The sequence below is a fragment of the Squalius cephalus genome, assembly GCF_949319135.1.
Source record: "Squalius cephalus genome assembly, chromosome: 7".
Taxonomy (NCBI): domain Eukaryota; kingdom Metazoa; phylum Chordata; class Actinopteri; order Cypriniformes; family Leuciscidae; genus Squalius; species Squalius cephalus.
The window spans coordinates 34673442-34693351 of record NC_137128.1 but is presented as its reverse complement, the minus strand read 5'-3'; the positions used below and the strand labels follow the sequence as shown (position 1 = coordinate 34693351).

The following is a 19910-nucleotide window of genomic DNA, read 5'->3' as shown; positions in this document are numbered from 1 at the left end:
CAAAATATGTGATATTATGTTTATAAAATCCAGTTTAAATTTGATTGTGAAGCTTTTTTTCCCATATGTAACAAATTACATTATATTTAATATACACAAACAAATAATAAATCCATTCAAATTTGTATCCCAACAACAATGCATAAAATTCATAATTGAAATATATACACTTAAATTCAGTCATTTAGCATATGATTTTGAAGCAATAGTACAACACAACCAGTTTAGCAGGGTGTCAATTCATGAGAGATTAAGAGGGCCAAATCTCTCTAAAAGCACATTGCACATGCGCAGCATATCTAGAGAGGAAGAGCTGTATTTCAGAATATGAGATTTACAACAACAAGCCCCTCAGATTTAAAGCAAGAAGACCTTCCTCTCTTCAGTCACTTGTGCGAATGTAGTCTTGCGGACTTGTTGGGCAACAGACATTGGTTGTCACCTGGACTCCTCCATTAAAATGGTAAGTACCTGAATGTTATTTTAATATGAGAACCATTGCAGTAAGTTAATAAAAGAAAGAAAACACAGGAACTGTGAACCAAAAAAGTGTCTTGAACTCATCTAGTAAAGAGACATTAATGGATGGTGATAACACAATATGCTATTTTATTTGTTATAGTGCAATAATAACTACCAATTTATCCAGATGACCCATGAATAGAAATTAGATAATGATAAATAATTATTTAAAATGATTGTGTGTTGTATAATTATACAAGTGAATTAAATTAATTTATATCAAGATTTACAAACTGATCAGGGCAATTTTGTCTCAAAATCTCATTTGGGCAAGCTTTAAAATGTTGCTAATGAAAAGACTTTGTATGGGAACTTGTGTCTGTCCGCCTGAAGCGAATATTTCCTGTTTACTCCGTACAAATCCTTTCCTCTATATTCTCACGAGACTTGGATTTGGATTTAAAGGATGTGTTTCTGTTTCCATGCTGACTTAGGGGGAAAATTGTGGGAACGAATCACACCTATAAGAAAAGTATGCAGCTTTTCAGCATAACTGCATGGACTGCTGTGGTTCATCGATGTTCATTAACAACATTTTGTAACTTTATCCTGCCACACAATTAAATATAGACTAATTTTCCTCCTATCTCATAAGAATGAATAAATTATAGATCAAAGTTAATAGTCTTCAGATTAAGATGCAATTCAGAATGTTCTCTGATAATTATTAAGGGCTTTATGCAAACACAAATAATGACTTTTAAAAAAAGAAACATGGAATTCAATTCCAAAATCCAGATAAAATCCCAATACACATAACACAAGATATATAATAATATACGCCTGTAAGTGATACATTTTCTAATGTATTTGATGAGTCATTACAAGCAAATTGTAAAGAAAAATGCTATTCACTTCTAAAGCTTTAAAATTTGTTTTGTTTTTGTTTTATTTCTGTAGGTTTAAGGCAAGACACTACAGGCAGAACTAAACAAATGTAATTCACAATTTTCTCTGAAGTTTTCCAATTGTGTTCCACCAGATGGCGCTGTTAAAGATGTTCCTCAGGGCTTTTCTGCTCCTTCAGTTCGCAATGCAGCTTTTGGATGGAGCTGAACCTCAGAACCTGAACTGCCCTACTTATGGTGGCGTTCCAGGCACTCCTGGACACAACGGTCTGCCTGGGAGAGATGGGAGAGATGGCAAAGATGGAGCAATTGGACCCAAAGGAGAGAAAGGAGAGCCAGGTTTGTGTTTGTCTGTTAGAGAGAATGAATGAGTAAGTTAGTGGTTCACCTCCTTGTGTAAGGAAGAGAGATGTGGTTATGTTATTCATACTTTACTGTCTCAGGAGTGAATGTGCAGGGACCGCCAGGTAAAGCAGGACCGTCTGGCCCGACTGGAGCCAAGGGTGAAAGGGGACCCACAGGTCAACCAGGTATGAACCATTAAACGTTTTTATAAGTAATTTAGATATTTCAAAATTCCTCATGTTGAAATTACTGTAGAGCTTCAGCGAGTGTGCTGATTTTTCAATGGTCCTTTGGTTTTTTTGGTCCTGTTAATATTTATATTTAAAGGAGTCATAATGTAGAAATTTCACTTTTCCACGAGAATCAATGTATGTTATGATTGCATAATGATTGAACACTGGCCGGGAAGCCGATATTTAAAAGTGAAGCGTTTGTTTACCTCAGGGTTTGTAAAATAGGCCACGTGCACGCGCACGAAAAAACGAGATTTTGATTTCTTCCCCCTCTTGACGTCAAGACGGGGGAGGATATACCAAATATGGACACCGCAAACCTATGCCGCGGGAAGCCCGCCCCTCTCCCCCTCAGATTCAGTTTAGTCGACTCGAGAAAGATGGAGAAACCGAGTGTAGCCTACACCTGAGATGCTCTGTGGGTGACTGCCACAAACAACATGCAAATGTGTTTTATCTAACAAAAACGGACGAAACTATCAGGGAACAGTGGAGGAAATTCATTTTTAATGACGCTGTCCCAACAACTCTTTCAAGTGGCGTATCGTTAGGTGTGTGTGCTAAACATTTTACACCGGAATCATTTACAAATTTGGGGCAAAATCAGGCGAACTTGGCCTCGAAGCTCCGTTTGGGAAAAGGTGCCATCCCAACCATCAGGGACTTGCCAGAAATTGAAAAGGTAAGACTGTGTTTGTATTGCTCTACTGTGGTTAACAAATAGCAGCTAACTGCTAATGCGGCTATTGTATGTAACGTTACCTTCGAGGAAAACACGGGGAATGGACTCTACGAATGCTAGCCACATCTTTCCACTTTGTTTTACACTAGCAGCTACAGTAGTGACGGTACAGGAGTCCATGCTCAGTGGCTAAAACTGTTTAAATGCAAGTATAACATCACGTTGCATGTCTAAAGAAGAAAAATATTGAATGTCTAAATAACCACAACGTGAAACAAGGCAAAAACACCACATGATAGTAAAAATCTCAAAACCACTGTAAGCTGATAAAAAAACAAAAAAACAAACTACATCTCCGTTAATGTAATCTACATTAAATAAAAGGTAAATTTATGTGGGAGAAAATAGCAACACACGTTTTTGCTCGTTACTGATGTTAATGTATGTCTCAGTCAAAATTATTGTCTTTACCATTCAGAGACATCTTGATGTAGACGTCCTTCCATCGACTCTACATCTTCACTTTCCAGCTCTGGTTCAGAGTCCGGCTCAAACATGTACGGTTGAATCCCACATGTCGCGGCCGGGTCGGGTTCATTGACACTTTGCGCCATGATGTCAGTTTGTAATGATATGCTAAAGAGTTACCTGCGGTGTCAACCCCCCTCCTTCCTGCAACCAATCAACGCGCCCCTCATTTGCATTATTATAATGACCGTCCACGACAGCCAAAACACTTTTTTTTTCCACTTTTCTTTTTTAGAAGTGCCTGAAAGACTATAATAGAGCATTGGGTACCAAAGTTAAAACAACATTATGACTCCTTTAACACCCCAGTAGATTTCAACCCTGTACCTAATATCTAAGTGTAATTATTCTGTTTTCAGGCTTGCCTGGACGTGGAAACACGGCTGACTCCCTGAAATCTGAGATCCAGCATCTTAATGCCAAGATTTCTATGATTGAGAAAGCTGTGAGTTTTAGTTCATTCAGAAAAGTTGGACAGAAATATTACGTCACTGATGGTATTGATGCCACTTTTGATAATGGGATGCAGTACTGCAAGAACTTTGGTGGAGTAATAGTTTTGCCAAGTACTGCTTTAGAAAACCAGGCACTATTGAAAGTATCCAGTGGTTTAAGTAATAAGAAGCCATTTATTAGAGCCACAGATAGAGAAACCGAGGGACAGTTTGTGGACACTGAGGGAAAGCAGTTGACTTTTACAAACTGGAGTCCTGGTCAGCCTGATGACTATAAGGGAGTACAAGACTGTGCAACTATCACAGACTCTGGCCTTTGGGATGATGTCGGTTGTGGTGGTCAGCATCCCATTATATGTGAAATAGAAATAAGATAGAATTTACACTATAAAACGAACCTATAGTCTACTCAATACAAACCAATTTGGGTCGTTTCAACCCAAAGGCTGGGTAAATATAGGACAGAACACATGTTGGTTATTTTACATACTGCAGGTTGATTCATTACTATAGTAGGCCTACTTTTTTCTTTTAATTCAATCATGAATTAATGTTTAAGGATTTACTTAAATCCTCTAAACTTTTTTTTTTTTTAAATACTCCTCACAACCATTGGTTTGCATTATAATTCCTTTTATTTTCGATCATATTTTACAGTATAGCATATTTTTGAATACATATTGCAGACATTTAAGCTTGTTTAACAAATATTAGAACTAAAAATGAAACATTCAGAAGATAACGGCGCTGGATCTCATTCGAGTACTGTATTCGATTTTGAACTCTTGATTATTATTTACTTTTATAATAGCTGTGACTAGCATATATTTGCAATGAATAAATAAGTACTTGTCACTGTACTGTAATTAGTACAGTAAAAGCTCATTGAGTGTAATCAACTTAATTCATGTAGCAACTCACAAGCACAAGCTCTACTCTTCAGCACAATGAAAACCTCAAAAACTTCAATATAACAGAAACTCTTTCAAATGTCAAACATAACTGAACATTAAACACTAACAGGTCTTTCCTTTTACTCAGAAACTTATAGCACCTAATTTCAACATTAACTCTCCTGATCCAACATACAAAGTATGCTGGGAACTAAAAATCCATTGCCAATTTAATTTTTACTGCTGCAAAAAGTATTCAGGTAGTTCCAACTCAAATAAAATTAAGTAAACTTCAGTTTATTTATCAAAGTTTGGGCACAATTTAATTATGTTCAGCGACTGTGTTACTTTATGTGTGTTAGCCTACTTTGTGTAACTTGAAGTAAATTTAACAAGCAGCAAAAATAATTGTTTACACTGATACAATATTAAGAAATATACAAATCTGTTAACAATGTCTTTAATATGCTCACAGAATTCACAGCAGGCCTACATATGAAAGAATTTTATGAAATGTATGAAATAATAAATACAAATAGCCTAATATTGATTCAAATTAATGAATAAAATATTTCTTATGATTATGTGTCGTTTTTTTCCATTGCAAATCTGACATTAATTATGTGTCTAACAAAACTTCAAATTGAAACTAATGAAATGTATTGGCTAGCATGCTGATTTTTGCATATAAAGCGTTTCATATCATTACAGGCACAGTAAGTATGAAGTTATTATTTAACTTTTTTTTAGTCTAGGAAAAAAACAAACTATATATAACATCCTGTCTACACCAGACATGAGCACTTTATTAATTGGTAGTAAAAAATGCTCTGGTTCTGATAGTCATAAGTTTAGCCTGCACTTCTGAATGAAATAAGCAAACCCATGACTTCAATGCTGATTATCCTAAGAAAATGAATCATTAATATTTACACAAGAGTTGGATCTTGTTGTTTTATATAAAACTTAAAGCAGTGTCAAGTATTTGCTGTGTTATTTGGATTCATCAATGTAAACCTCTACTATATGGTTCACATATTTTTCACAAACCAAGACAACAAGTGATAGGCTATTGATCCAGCGATTTCTCAGCAGTTATATAATTATAGCCTAAATGTGGTATTTGAATGTCTAGTGGATAAAAAAAACAGACATTTTAGTAACTTTAAATAAGTAACCAATAGGCCTAATCAATGGCATTCAATCAGTCAGAAGTGAGTCCTAAGATTTACCTTAAGTGTGCTACACCGAAAGTGTAGGACTATTTATGCAATTATAACAGATACAAAGGTTAATGAGAAAAGTTTATCTTGGAAGTCAAGCATTTGATGTCCTAATGTTTTTTCAACTGTTCAAACACAGTGCATTTGCATTAGACAAACACTGAGCACCAATCGGGAAGCAAAACCTTTCATCTGTTTATCCTTTTCAAGACTGAGTGACCTAGATCGTTTAGTCATAAATCACAGTGTCACTTTTCATTAGCCTACATTTCGCATATAGACTAAATTACGGGAAAGAAAAACATAAGACTGATAACTACAGATCTAAAACTGACACCGGTATAAATAAACCTAACTTTTTTTTTTCTCTCTTTTTGTTTTGTCATCGAACGAACTCTGATCTGAGTTACTAACTAGGCCTACGTCACTGAAATTTGGTGAAGGGTCTGCAAGCAGTTGTTCACATTTAGTGCGGATCGCCAGTCCTATTCTGTTGGTAAGATGCTAGGCTCTTTTTTAGTAGCCTAAATGTCAGTAATGTGTGAGCCATTCCACCGAATTCCCATTCCATTCCCTGTTTTCACAGACAGGGCTTAAGACTAGTCCTAGACTAAAATGTAAGTCTGAGCTGTTTCCACTGAAATAAACTTGCACTGACTGATCTTAAAAATATATCAGTGCCTTTTTAGTTTTAAGATGCACATCGGTAATGTTTTTTTCTAAGCATGTTTATAAAAATTACTTAAATGTCCTAATTGATCTATGGTCTAATCCTGGCTTAGTCTAAGCCCTGTCTGTGAAACCGGGCCCATATGTATAAAATTGCATGGAAATTAACTCTAAAATACATTTTATTATTAAGCAAAATGTCCTGCATATTAAGCTAACTACAAATTATAAAATTTATAATTAAAAACATTAATAAAAACTACATAGAACACAAAAAATAGCATTTTCTGCATGTCCCCACTCTCTGTCTCTAAAATTTGCCATGAAATATAATGATTAAAATCCTTCAGAAATCTTAAGTTTTGGGGATTGTTGTGTGACTTTATATCCAATGTATTTAAAATGTTTGTTTGTTTTTATGAGAAAAAAATATTTTATCTAATATTTTAGATAAAATACACATTTTAGTCATGTCCCCGGGTTTTCACTCAGTCCTGTTACCCTAACACATTCCCCCCTCTGAAAAACTTGGAATATTCCACAAGACACATTTTCAACAGGAAGTTGCATCATCTTGATCTTCTAAAGGCAATGGGAAGACCATAAGTTAGTCCTCTTATTTTAATTTCTGTATATTTTATGTAATTGTAACTATGACTGAGAAGGTCAATCTCAACATACTATCCTGTTACCTAAATAATTTCTTAGAATGTATTTGTTTATTTTAAAGATATTAACTTTTGTTAAGTTACTAGAATTTGCTCAGTGTCCTCATGCTATTAGCATGTATGCTATGTGGCCATATGTCATGTATTTGATAACTTTTTGCTTAAAAACTCAATCCTGTTACTTTCAGTCCTGTTACTTATATGAAAAATAACAGGAGTGAGTTAAAGTAACAGGAGTGAATAGAGTCCTCTGTTTTGTTGATTTAATACTGTAAATATTATTTCTCTTTCCACCTCCTTTGCTGTGAAGTACTACTAGCATATAGTACATCACTTCAACATAGAAATATTATGCACACACAGTCATGTACACCCTCTCTCGTGCACACACATATGGACACTCATTCCTGTTTCCTGTTCCTCATTCCTGTTATGAAATAGTTCATTCCTGTTACCAAATGTTCATTCCTGTTACTATTATTTATTTATTTTCTAAAAAAATAAAGTTAAACCACTGTTTTTATCAGTTTTGTTTGGTCCATCATTTATACAATTGTTTAATAAATTAAATTATAAAAAAATATATAAACTTGAGGCTTCGGTCTTCTTTAAAATGAAAAAATGTCTTTGTGTTTTTTATTAAAATACACTGCCTTAATATATAGTGATTTTTTGTCAAAAATATCAGTTATTTGAACATATAACCAACAATATCTTTAAAATAAACACTTTCGTGTGGGGAAAACAAAGGAATAATTGACATGCTTTTAAACATGCTTTTTAAATGTCACATGAGTTTCGGTAACAGGACTGTGAAAACATGCATCCATCTTCTGCTTAGAAACCTTGTAAAAAATTAAATAAAGTTGCCTGAGATTGACCAATACACATTTTGAATAGGTAAATATTTGAGTATTAGATTCAGTGTTGAAAAAAATCAAAAAATTAAGTTTAATTTTTAAGAGTTACAACAAGCAAATGTCACCCATTCGGTGGAATGGACCGTGTATTGTTGTCCAGTTTTCGGTGAAAAGGATTTTATAATCACTGTTGGGCAAAATCGCTTTTAACATTCAATAGAGAACTGAAAAAATATGAGACAAAAAGAACATATATTTCTCTTAATTTAGGCCTAGGCTACGTTCTTTTTACTTTAACCAAGTAAACTTGTTTGAAATCACTAAATATAGGCTACCTATATTAGCTATATCAAACCTACCTCGCTGTTATTAAATATCATTATATTGAGAGAGGAATGACATCTTTATGAAAATGGAAATTTGGAAAAGTGGAAATAATTGTATAATTTGAACTAAAGAGTGCTCTCTGACGGCTGGACACAGCATTGCAGAAACCGAAATCTTGCCATTTCCACAGTGAACAGCAGATGGCGCTGTTAAAGCATCTCCTCGTTGCTGCGCTGTTCCTGGTGGAGTTTGTGCTTCTGCTTGCTGCATCTGAAAGTAGCTGTCCAGCTTATGCTGGGGTGCCGGGCACACCTGGACAGTGGCGTCATGCCCATTCAAAGTGAGGGGGCACGTGCCCCCTCAGATTTTTCCACCCTGATAATTTTTTTGTCACAACTTTATTCCTATTAAGGCCCTTTCACACCGGATGCGTAACGAAAAAGCGAAACGAAAAAGCGAATAGTTCGTGTGCGAATAGTTCGCATCAAAACCATTCACATCAGCCGCGACGCGAATTTGCGACGTCTGTGACGTTCAGAGAGCTTCAACATTCCAAAACTTTCGCGCGAATCGCGCCGACAGCTGAGAAAACATGGACACTTCATCATCATCATCATCATCATCATCCAGTCATAGTCATAGCATCCAGTGAAGACGAGCTTTTCATTTTATTTAAAAGACAGAAAAGAAGGTTTTGGGTGCACCCAATCTTACAGAACAGAGAGTCTGAAGGGGAGTACCGGTATGCTTATGTGCACAGTTTTGTTTTGTTTTTTTGCGTCTTCAACAGTGCGTTTTGTAATGTAACTACACATTACATGTAACACACAAAGTAAGTAAGTTAAAAATCATTCGACTAGAAACTGTAGATATCACACAAAGAATGTGTATAGTATAGCCTACTAAAAGCAGCCCTAAATAGTCTCACTGCATTTTGTTACGTGTTCAAAGTAAACACGGTCTCTGTCTCTATCTTTGACGATAATAGTGTTAGCTTTCTATCCCAAATGTAGTTTGGTCTGCTAGCCTACACAGCACAGGACTATACAACGACTCAAACTATCACACAACACACTCACAGTCGTGATAACCGGTTGGTTGGCAATGCTACGCCACACATTGTCTTTCAAATCATTGTTCTTGTAGTATGTGATTGGCTGAAGCCTATTCTGTCGCCGCAAAAGTAAAAAAAAATCGACATCGAAGCGAAAAAAATAAAAGTCGTTTTTTCGCCTCAGCACATTCGCGTTCGGTGTGGAAGCGCTCATTACACAAACAGCTGATCAAAAAATAAACCCATCGCGCGAATTATTCGTGCGTCAAAATCGCGTCCAGTGTGAAAGGGCCTTTATGCTCCATAATATACCAGAGCCTATAACGACTCAAATGTATTCTTCTGGATGTGTAATGAAAGATTTTGTATTTTCAGTCATCAGATTCATTGTGACTTAGATTTGATCAACTGAAAACAGTGTCAGTATAGATCGATCTCCTGTGGGAGGTCCTAACAGTTTCCCTATGTTTGTAGCCCTTTTGTCTTCATGTATAAAGGTCAGTCACACAGACAGAACATTGGGTTAAGATTGTTGAAGGGCGACATGATAACATCGCTGCTGAAGGACTGCTACACTACAAACCTTCAATAAATTCTTCTCCCCACAAGAACTCTGGTCAAGCTTACTTATTTTATGTATTGGAGAAATCTAATACATTGGCGAGCCACCCAAACCACTGCTCGGCCAAATACACCAAAATCTAATACATTGGCGAGCCACCCAAACCACTGCTCAGCCAAATACACCAAGATCTAACAGTAATAAATCGGTCAGCATCAGCCCTTTTTCCTATGGTGTCTGTGTATCAAAGATTCTAGAGCGCTACGCACGTAGCGCTCTAGAATCTTTGCTGTGTATGTTCAAGCAACTCGCACGTTGAGCTGGCAATGTTTTACAGATGGTCTTGAAGTGGTAAGTGGGCAAAGCAACAAATCAGCATTGAATTAGTTATCGGATGATATTAAAAGGTAGTGGGATTATTTGTGGTTGACCTGGAAATTTTAACTTAATCAAAAAGTTATGGATTTGATATTAGCTGCGAATTCAGAGCATTAACTTAAGTTGTGTCAGTGTAACATTATCGATAGCTAGCCTAGTCTAACCGTAAACTAGTTGGCTAACGTTACTGCCATACAAAGCCATAGTAACGTTATCTGATCGGTTTTGAAACATCTGTTCTGTTTTGTCTTGTGTCTCCAGCTGGTTCAATTGTTTTCAGTTTCATAGAAACGAGGGTGTTAAATTTGTTGTAGGCTAACTGCAAAATCCAACCTAACGTTATCAAGGCATCGACTTGATGTTTCTCCCATAGACTGTTATTCACGGTTCTTCACGGATCAGGCAGCTAATTCAAATGCAGTGAAAAAAGATAGGCTACCCGTTCAAAAGCTACAGTAATGAAGTAGACTTCAAAAGCTTTTGAATTTGAGCTTACAGTTCTTTCATCAACCTGTCTTTTACATAAACTTACAAAATAGATACTTTAACTTAGTCCTCAGAGAGGGTTGCTGCTAGCTCCGTTAAGGTATTTCTGTCCCTCCCAAACTTCATTGAAATGGTATGTTTAGCTGCCAGAATTTTAAAATTTTCAGGGGGTGAAACCCCCTGACCCCTCCTAACATGATCCATATCACCCGTCAGAAAACAATTGCAACGTCTCAGATTGTGCCCCCCCCAGAATTTTGGCTTGCATGACGCCCCTGGATGGGAGCTAGGATGAAATATATGGAGAAGGAAATGGAGCGACTAAGAACAGAAAACACAGGTAATATATGACATGAATGAAGGTACTATACTGTAAAATGTTATTATTATTATTATTATTTAAGAAACTGACTGACTGACCACACTGCAGTTTGTTTCACTGCAGCCTCCGTTTTGTTTGACAATACTTCGAACAAGAAGTGACGTCACCCATCATCGCTTAGAGCACCTTTAATACAGTTTCTCTTCAGTTAAAAACATAAATGCATGCTGTACACTCAAGTGGACATCTGAAAATCTAAAATATGTGTAAAATATATAACCAATGACTGTGGTTAGAATAATTCATGCATGAAAGGGTAAAACATGATCAAACAAAACAATGTACAGTGGTTACTTACTACCACCTTTACAAGCTTTTAAGTTGCCATTTTGTATTGATATGGGGAAATATAATCCAGCATTATCACAGTGTGTTTGTCACTCTGGAAATTCCATGGCATGCTAGTTGGGGGCCTTAAGCACATTTTCGCAACCCTGGTAATCCAGAGTTCTCACGAGAGCACAAGTTGAATTTGCTTAGCGAGTTAATTAATCTTTTAGATTTAGGGTCTGCATTTCCAGGCTACATTTTCGTGCAAAGTCATCTAAAAGCGCCAAATTTGGCACAGATGTAGCTCAGGTCATACTGAAATGATTTAGCTAGAGCGCCGTGCGACCCTTGCAAAATAAAATAATAAAATAAAGCAGGATATTTTTTCTATTTTGCAATTGTAGTCATATTAAGAACAAAACACTTGTAGTAAAAAGTACACCTGGTTACTTACACGAGGAAGGAAGTTGGTAGGAAAGGAAGTAGTTGGCTAAACACTGTTGTTGGTCATCTTCATTGTTCACCATTGTGGTCCATCTTGCTCACAAGCATGGAGTAGCACTAAACAGCTGCTCCACCACAGTCCATACAGTCAACTAGTATTCTCAATATTTTCTCTATATTGCCTAAATCTAAGCTGGAATTCTGACTCTTCCTCATATATGCCTTCCCTACATTCCCAATTAAAAAATTGCTGGGAATATTTGGAAAGTATGAATTATCAGGTAGTTGCTTTCTTGTAAATGCAAATGTGGGGTCTAAACATAGGCAATCACAAATGTAAGCATTCCTGTGTGTTTGTCATGGTAAAAAAATTAAATAGACATTAAGTTTTCATCTGTAGCTTATTTGGTTCAAAAGTTGTAGTCAAAATCCTTTTTCGGACAGTAGCCAGATTGGATTTGGGGACTTTGAGGGTCCACATATACCCAATCATAAATATAAAATTTTTTTTTGTGTGTTTCCCATAGCCAGAAAAGGTGAAATATATATCAACTTTACATTTGAAAAGAAAGATTTCTATCTCATCTGGTTCAAAATATGCAGCCGAATCCCTTTATCAGGTGGCGGCCGGCCATATTTGAATCCAAAGTCCCTTGGTCTGTTTAAACAATTACGCAAGTTGTGGTCTTTAAGAAGAGTGAATTTTCTCAGTTAGAACATCACTGGTAACTGACAGAACAATAAATCATGTTGATTTTTATAACAATAGTTTTAATGCTTAATGTGTGGGCTATACCAGCAGATGATTTATTTTTACCAAACATAGATATCACTGAAGAACTGGGAAAGATGAAGATCATGGAAACAAGGCTGGAATCAATGGAGAAGGAAATGGAGCGACTAAGAACAGAAAACACAGGTAATGTCACACTGCTTACAAACGTGAAGAACATTGACAAATATAAAACTAGTTTCCATCAAAAAGTGTCAAAAGTTTGGAAATATTACGATTTTTTATGTTTTTGAAAAAAGTCTCTTAAGCTCGCCACAGCTGTATTTATTTGATGTAAAATACAGTAAAAACAGTAATATTGTGAAATATTATTAGACTTTAAATTGTTTTCGCTTTAAATAGAATTTAAAATTCTATATTCTATGTAATATATTTCTGTGATATCAAAGCTGAATTTTCAGCATCATTACTCCAGTCTTCAGTGTCACATGATCCTTCAGAAATCATTCTAATATGCTGATTTTGTGCTCAATTGTCATCAACCAGTATTGGTGCTCAAATATTAATAATGGTTCTTATTTTTATTAATGATAAAAAACATTTTTGCATGCTTAATATTTTTGTGGAAACCGTGATACATTTTTGTCTGGATTCTTTGATGAATAGAAAGGTAAAAAGAACAGCAAGAAGCATAGAAATCATTTGTAACAACATACATGTCTCTTTTGTGTGTCTCTTATGTATTATTATTATTTCATATATTACTTATCCCAAACCTTATCATGGTTTGCCATCAAAGAACAACAGAAAACTTACCATTTTAAATTGTAAAAATATTTTACAATATTACTGTTTTTACTGTATTTTTGATCAAATAATTACAGCCTTGGTGAGCAGAAAAAACATTAAAAAAATCTAAACCTTGAACTGTAGTGTAAATATAATGAAATAATTTGTAATCTAATGTACAAGTCTATGTTTTAGCTCCTAAGTGGCTTTCTCAGCCTCTCTGTTGACCTCTTTTGGACCACAAAGCGTTGGACCCTTTGATGATTTACACACCCTGATTTACAAACACATCTTCCTCAACACTGGAAACGCCTATGATGCAAATACAGGTGAATAAATTCATATAGTGTTAATATCTCTCTGTAATTTTTTTATAATGCTCTCATTTGAATGTATCTAATTAACCTTTGTTCGATACAGGAATCTTCACAGCACCTGTGAGGGGAGTGTATGCATTCAGGGTTTTCTCAAAAGCGTTCGGAAATCCACTGAAAGCCGTTACCGCAGGCCTGTTTAAAAATGACCAGCATATCATTTCTACACATGGACACCAAGAAGGTGGTTTTATCAGTACTTCAAATGGAGTCTCTCTGCTGCTAGAAGAAGGGGATAAAGTAAAAGTAAATCTCTATCCTGGCCAATGGATTTTTGACAATGGAGAACACCATCACAGCACATTCAGTGGACATCTGCTTTTCCCCATGTGATCTTGCACATAGTTCATTCACCCAAAAAGCTTTTCATACATAAAGGATGTACAATCCTTAAAAAAAAAAATCAATTTACTGAATATAACTAAATATTAAATCAAGTGGTTGTCATTTTCATATAATAAAAACAAAGCAAATATTCTTCATATCATGGCTTATTTTAAGGCAATAGTATCATTAGTGCAAAATGCTCCATGCATGTGAAGTAAATGAAAATGAACAGAATGCAACATTACAACTGATTAAAGATTACGAACGTACAGACTATGAGGATTTCAACCTTTCCAGGACAGGAAGTACAGTTGACCCTGCGTATCTCCGCAAACAAATTCCTTGGGGTCACGGGGGTTCACCTCCAGCACCTTGACAGGGCCTCCACACACAAACATGCCAACCTAAGAAAGGCAGAAAATGAGTGGGAAACAGAAATTAAATGGAATATACACTGGTGGAAGTGATTGCAAACCCACTCCTTCAATATAAGAAAAAAATAAAAGAAATAATAAAAATACCTGTTTCTTAGTGTGTTTGTCCCATAGTTTGACGGATCTGTCATAAGATGCTGAGATGATGAGGCTCTCTGTAAGCCGCAGTACACTCACTTGGTCTGTGTGTCCCTATAGAGACCAGTCAACAGCCACCCAATTTATCAGCAACCCATGCCTTCATGACTTATGATCATTATTATCTATCAGGAAAGCTAAAGGATACTTGCCGGTTTTCTTTCAGTCCAGGAGGAAATATTAGGAGGCTGGTTGAACCATATGTTCCCTTTATAATCACCACACACAATAAAGTCTGAAAAAAAAAAAAAAAAAACACGATTTGAAAACAACCAAATCAATCATCAAATCATTTATCAGTCAAGAACAGTTTACATAATGACCACTAAAAAGGTCAATGGGTCATGGGCATGTAAGATTTTTTTTTTTTGTTAAAATATATTCTCTTAACCCAGTTTATTGTTCATTAAGTTCTATTTGTATGGCATTCATGGGTTTATCTTCCCCAAAATTGTAAACATTGAGCCTCCCAGGCACTATCAAAAAGATGAGCGCGGTCCGCTCAGATCTGCCAGTCTCTGTCTAGGTTATAATGTTTACTACTTTGATGTGTCCAGTGTAAACAGCCTCAAACTGTTGTGAATATGGTTAATAGTAATTTATTCTAACAATAAAAGAGAGAAATGGACTTGAACAGATAGCTCCCTTCACATTTTACTGACTTTCTGACAAATTGATTCATTTGTGCTATACATTAAAGTGTAGGAACAAGTGTACCATTTTGCATTGCTGCAGCTGTGATCCGGGAGCTAATCTGCCCAGCCTTCCGGTTTGCAATTCGCAGCTGTTCAATCTGTTCCTTGCTGGGTTTCTCCTGCTGCTGCTGCTCCTCCTCCTGCTGCTGCTGTTTCTCCTGCTGCTGCTCCTCCTCCTGCTGCTGCTGCTGCTGCTCCTCCTCCTGCTGCTGCTGTTTCTCCTGCTGCTGCTGCTGCTGCTGCTGCTGCTCCTCCTCCTGCTGCTGCTGTTTCTCCTGCTGCTGCTCCTCCTCCTGCTGCTGCTCCTTCTCCTTCTCCTGCTGCTGCTGCCGTTTCTCTTCCTGCTGCTCCTCTTCCTGCTGCTGTTCCTTCTCCTTCTCCTTCTCCTGCTGCTCCTCGCACTGCTCCATATTCTCCCACATATTCTCCTCCTCCTCCAATTCGTCAGGCGTCTTACCCACCGTATCGTAACAAAACTTTAAGTCGTCCCATCGATTTGGATTTACAAACAACTGAAAGACAGACCGTTTCAGATCATTTAGTTTTCAGACAGTTTTTACAATGTCAGTGTCACATGATAATGATAGATGAACTTACAAGCAATCCAATGTACAGTACACTCTTTTTCTGTCCCAACAGCCAAAAGCTCTTGTTATCATTTGGCAGCATGCCAATAGGACGTACATAATTTGTCCATCTACAACAAAACACATATTTTTTATTATCCAATGAAGTAATGTTATCATTCACTGTGCATGTGCCAGCTTGCACCGAAAAAAGGCTTAACAGAAGATTGTAGGACATCTTTTCTATGTGTAAAAATGATGTGGTGTTTATTTACGAATAAGTTTGTTTGGTCGACGAGCTAGTAGAGATCACATCGACGACTGATCCATTCACACATACTCCAAACAGACTGCCACAGTAGAGCAAAGAGCTCACAGGAATCTCCACTTTGTATGAAGACATCTTATCGAGTCTGGAAGAAAATAAAACGTTGGCCATGTGATCCATGTAATCATGTGATTCCTTATAACAAGCTGACTCCTGCACTAAGCATTGTTAAATAGGCAATGAGAAAGGGCATGTGACCGAAACTTTTTTCATTAATCTTGCAATTGTGTTGTTTTTTTTTTGTTGTTTTTTTCATTGTTAGTGTGTGCAGGCTTTTTTGCAGTGCTTTCCTATTTACAAAATAAAATCCACACATAAAATTGTGTGAAATTGACAAGCATTAAAATAGCTACAGACAACCACTCAGGGGTGAAGCAATCATTATATCATCCTTTATAAGAGCTTGCTTTAGCCAGTGTGTTTTATGTTTATTGAACATAAAATGACACTGGCTGATATAATACCCGATAAATCGCAGAAAATAAAATCTGTACTATTTTTATTTTTATTTTTAAGTAAATTAAAAACAAAACACTAAAATCATCCCTTTAAAAGTTTTATACATACACAATATTATTATGAAATAACAAATATTATTATGCCTGTAATCACACTGCTGAATTCAAGAGCAAAATGCGTTTTCAAGACTGACATGAAGATGTATTTATAGTAAACAATGCAAAAAACCTTCAGTGATCTTATGTTGACAAATCTTTTGTCAAATTGTTTACCCTCTTATCACCACCCCTTGTAAAAACTGGCTTTGCTTGAATCACGTGATTGACGTTCTTGGTTCAAAATGGCACATTTCTCTGAAAGGCGACAAGTTTTCAAAACTGAAATTGAAATATGAAAGTGAGGAGGGATAAAAGTTGATACCTCACAAAGCACTTCTTGGTATCTCTCTCCAGTTTCCAGACAATTACAGAGCAGTCGCTGCAACCCACAGCAAGCTGATCCTCTGGCATACCGGTTACTGCACATAAGCCGCCATCACTGACCTTAGTGCAACACACACAGAGGCGTTCATTCAGAAATTTCCAACCGAAAGAAGGTAAAGTTATTTTTACTAACTGATCAACAATAAATTCAGTTCCCAACCCATGATTACCTTCTTCCAGTAAACCACTGAATTCTGATGCCATATCTCCAGTCTGCCTGTGTCATAACCACAGACCATGAGGTCATCAGTATCAAGGAAGCACACAGCTCTGACACTCCCTTTCTGGCAAGGAGGAGCTTCTGTGGATGATTGTATATAAAAAAAGTTATGTTATTAATGCCAATCAAATGATATATTTGGATGTACAGCTGTAGTTTAATAAGAAATTGCAATGTTGTCACCGCTTTTCACATCAGTTTAGATTCTGCTTTTGTTCACTAACAGAATGTTCTGAGGATTTATGTGACAGTTTAGTTGAGTAAATTGGGAATGACCATTTTGCCGTACCCATTGCCGTGGTAACATTCCATGACCTGAGGGAACGATCCACAGAGACAGTGAGAAACTCCGGCAGTCCGGCCTCTTTGCACACTAAAGCTTGGATTTCTGCACTGTGACCATGTAGAGTATTATGATGATGTACCTATGAAAATGTCATTTTTGTGAATAAATTAGCAATGCACTGATATAAAAATCTGACCGATGCAGATAAGATGAGTTATTTTCATTTTATGGCCAAGAACAACAAATGGCCAATATTAAAATTTTATACCATTTTATCAAAACAAAGTAAAACTAAAACCAGTTGTTTTAAATACTAGAAGTTAATTTAGGCACCACACCATTATACATAATGAAAATGACTATTTATTTTGAGATTTGCTAAAGATTACATTTATCATTGTTATTAAATTATTAAATTTGAGCACTTTTAATAGCTGCAAAGATCTAAATTTACGTAAATATAGGGGAAATTATTTTATAATCAAATACACAGTATCAACTGATCAACAATACGGTAGCGATATATATTATGCATTCCTAGAATTAATCTCTGGGAATTATTTAAAATATCTGATTTGCAATTAATTTTATTTAAATAAAATATAAATAAATGATTAATGAATAAAATACAGAAGTGAGAGTTGGTTACCTGCAGTGGATGCCAGAGTTTAACAGTTCCATCTTCTGATGCTGAAGCTACCAATAAGTCTTCTGGTTTTAAACTCTCTCCCAGATCTGTGTGCAACAAATGGTTTTGCTAAGAAGGTTTGTTTAAGCAAGATACACTATTTAGATATCAAGCTTCTGTTTGTGTGTAAATTTGTGTATTAGTCACAGTACCTGGCTGAGAGACAACAGTGCAGTGATTGAGACGGGACTTGTGGGCCTGGATCCTGGTTACTTGTATACCTGATTCCCACTTCCAAACCATTAGCAGTCCATCTGTAGAGCCTGTCACCACATGATCCTCCTAAAGTCATTAAAAATTACATAAATGTCAACAGGTTCCACTTATTGTGTATTTTTGTGACCTTGCTTTGAGGTGCAACTGCCTTACCCAACAGCACAATGTGCTCAAAGATGAACTAGACAGGATCTCTCTCAGCAAACTTCCTGTCTGAATATCCCACATCCGCAGCTTACAGTCACTGGAGCAGCTAAGCTGAGGTGTAAGAGTTTTGCATTTGGTTACAGACACACAGAGTCAGATGTTACTGAAATGAACTAACTGCCCTTTTCAAATGGATTTATTACCACTGCAGTTGATGTCCAGGCACATCCCGTAATCCAGTCTCCATGGCAATGGGAAAAAGACTTGGAAAGAACTGGAGGGGAGGAGTTTACATTCCATATCATCAAAGCCTAGTGGAAGAGATTATGATAAAATATCTTGTGAGAGACATAGTGTATTTTCTTCCATTTTTCCCGGTGATAGATGTGGAGTGGACCAAGTACCTGATCTTTCCCTCCTGACAGCAACTCTTTCTCATTAGGACTGAAAGCAAGGCATGTGACCCCTCCATTGTGACCTCTCAGAATACACATCACCTTAGGGTCGATCCAGGGCTTAGAAGTCAATTCACTCTTCAACCACAGAGCAATAGTGAAGTCATCTAAAACAAAATTACATTTTTCAATAAAATAACATTTTAAAACATGAAATAAATCAAATTTAAATTTCTAAAAACTACTCAGTTGACTAAAAATGGCCACCTATTATGTGCAGTATGAAATGGATATTCATTCTGAGATTAACTAAAGACTACATTTTAGTGTTATTCAATTATTAGTGCTTTTAAAGAATAACTTTAAATGAGTGTTAGAAAAGATAATCGAAATGTAAAAATAGGTTGAAACAAGCATGCAAAAATTAAATATCCAGTATGGACCAAAATCAATCGACAAAATGTTTTGTGTTTACTGACCAGATGCAGATGCCACACAAGTGGAGATTTGAGCCAGAGCGAGAATAGCTCCCTTTTGCACGCCAAAAGATCCTACTGACACAAGGCTTTCCGAATTTTCTCCTTGCCTTTCCCAGACTCTGAGACGATGGTCCATGCTCCCAGACAGCAGCAGCTCTGTTCCTCCTCCCTCCATCCACATGAGGCAGAGCATGGACACCTGCAGCTCCTCACTGGCCCAGACCTTCTCTCCTACAGCACAGAGCATTTTGGGATGGGTTCTACTTCTGGTTACTCACAGTCCTCTCCATTATTATTAAGTGTGGATTGTTTTTTGCACTTTATT

General features: G+C 36.4%; 2 protein-coding genes across 3 annotated transcripts in view; one reads left to right on the top strand and one right to left on the bottom strand.

Annotated features, from left to right (window-relative positions):
* The first annotated feature begins 282 nt into the window (after window positions 1–282).
* LOC307161589 (mannose-binding protein C-like) lies at window positions 283–5207 on the top strand. The gene is made up of 4 exons (XM_079876442.1): window positions 283–463; window positions 1505–1709; window positions 1814–1900; window positions 3518–5207. Exons 1-4 carry the CDS (start codon window positions 461–463, stop codon window positions 3988–3990), a joined length of 768 nt encoding a protein of 255 aa, XP_079732568.1. The 5' UTR covers window positions 283–460; the 3' UTR covers window positions 3991–5207.
* Window positions 5208–12771: 7564 nt separating this feature from the next.
* tep1 (telomerase-associated protein 1) overlaps window positions 12772–19910 on the bottom strand; it is a 35846-nt gene continuing 28707 nt past the window's right edge. Inside the window, exons 42-56 of one of the 2 annotated variants that reach the window (XM_079876231.1) lie at window positions 19586–19816; window positions 19116–19273; window positions 18915–19022; window positions 18718–18822; window positions 18501–18630; window positions 18310–18395; window positions 17664–17799; window positions 17325–17455; window positions 17093–17214; window positions 16161–16298; window positions 15917–16016; window positions 15342–15831; window positions 14777–14859; window positions 14574–14678; window positions 12772–14456 (exon numbers count right to left, since the gene is read on the bottom strand). In XM_079876231.1, the coding sequence (XP_079732357.1) occupies window positions 14337–14456; window positions 14574–14678; window positions 14777–14859; window positions 15342–15831; window positions 15917–16016; window positions 16161–16298; window positions 17093–17214; window positions 17325–17455; window positions 17664–17799; window positions 18310–18395; window positions 18501–18630; window positions 18718–18822; window positions 18915–19022; window positions 19116–19273; window positions 19586–19816 (2243 nt within the window). In that variant the 3' untranslated portion in view covers window positions 12772–14336. The remainder of the gene's footprint in view (window positions 14457–14573; window positions 14679–14776; window positions 14860–15341; window positions 15832–15916; window positions 16017–16160; window positions 16299–17092; window positions 17215–17324; window positions 17456–17663; window positions 17800–18309; window positions 18396–18500; window positions 18631–18717; window positions 18823–18914; window positions 19023–19115; window positions 19274–19585; window positions 19817–19910) is intronic. The other variant, XM_079876232.1, reaches the window with a different exon arrangement.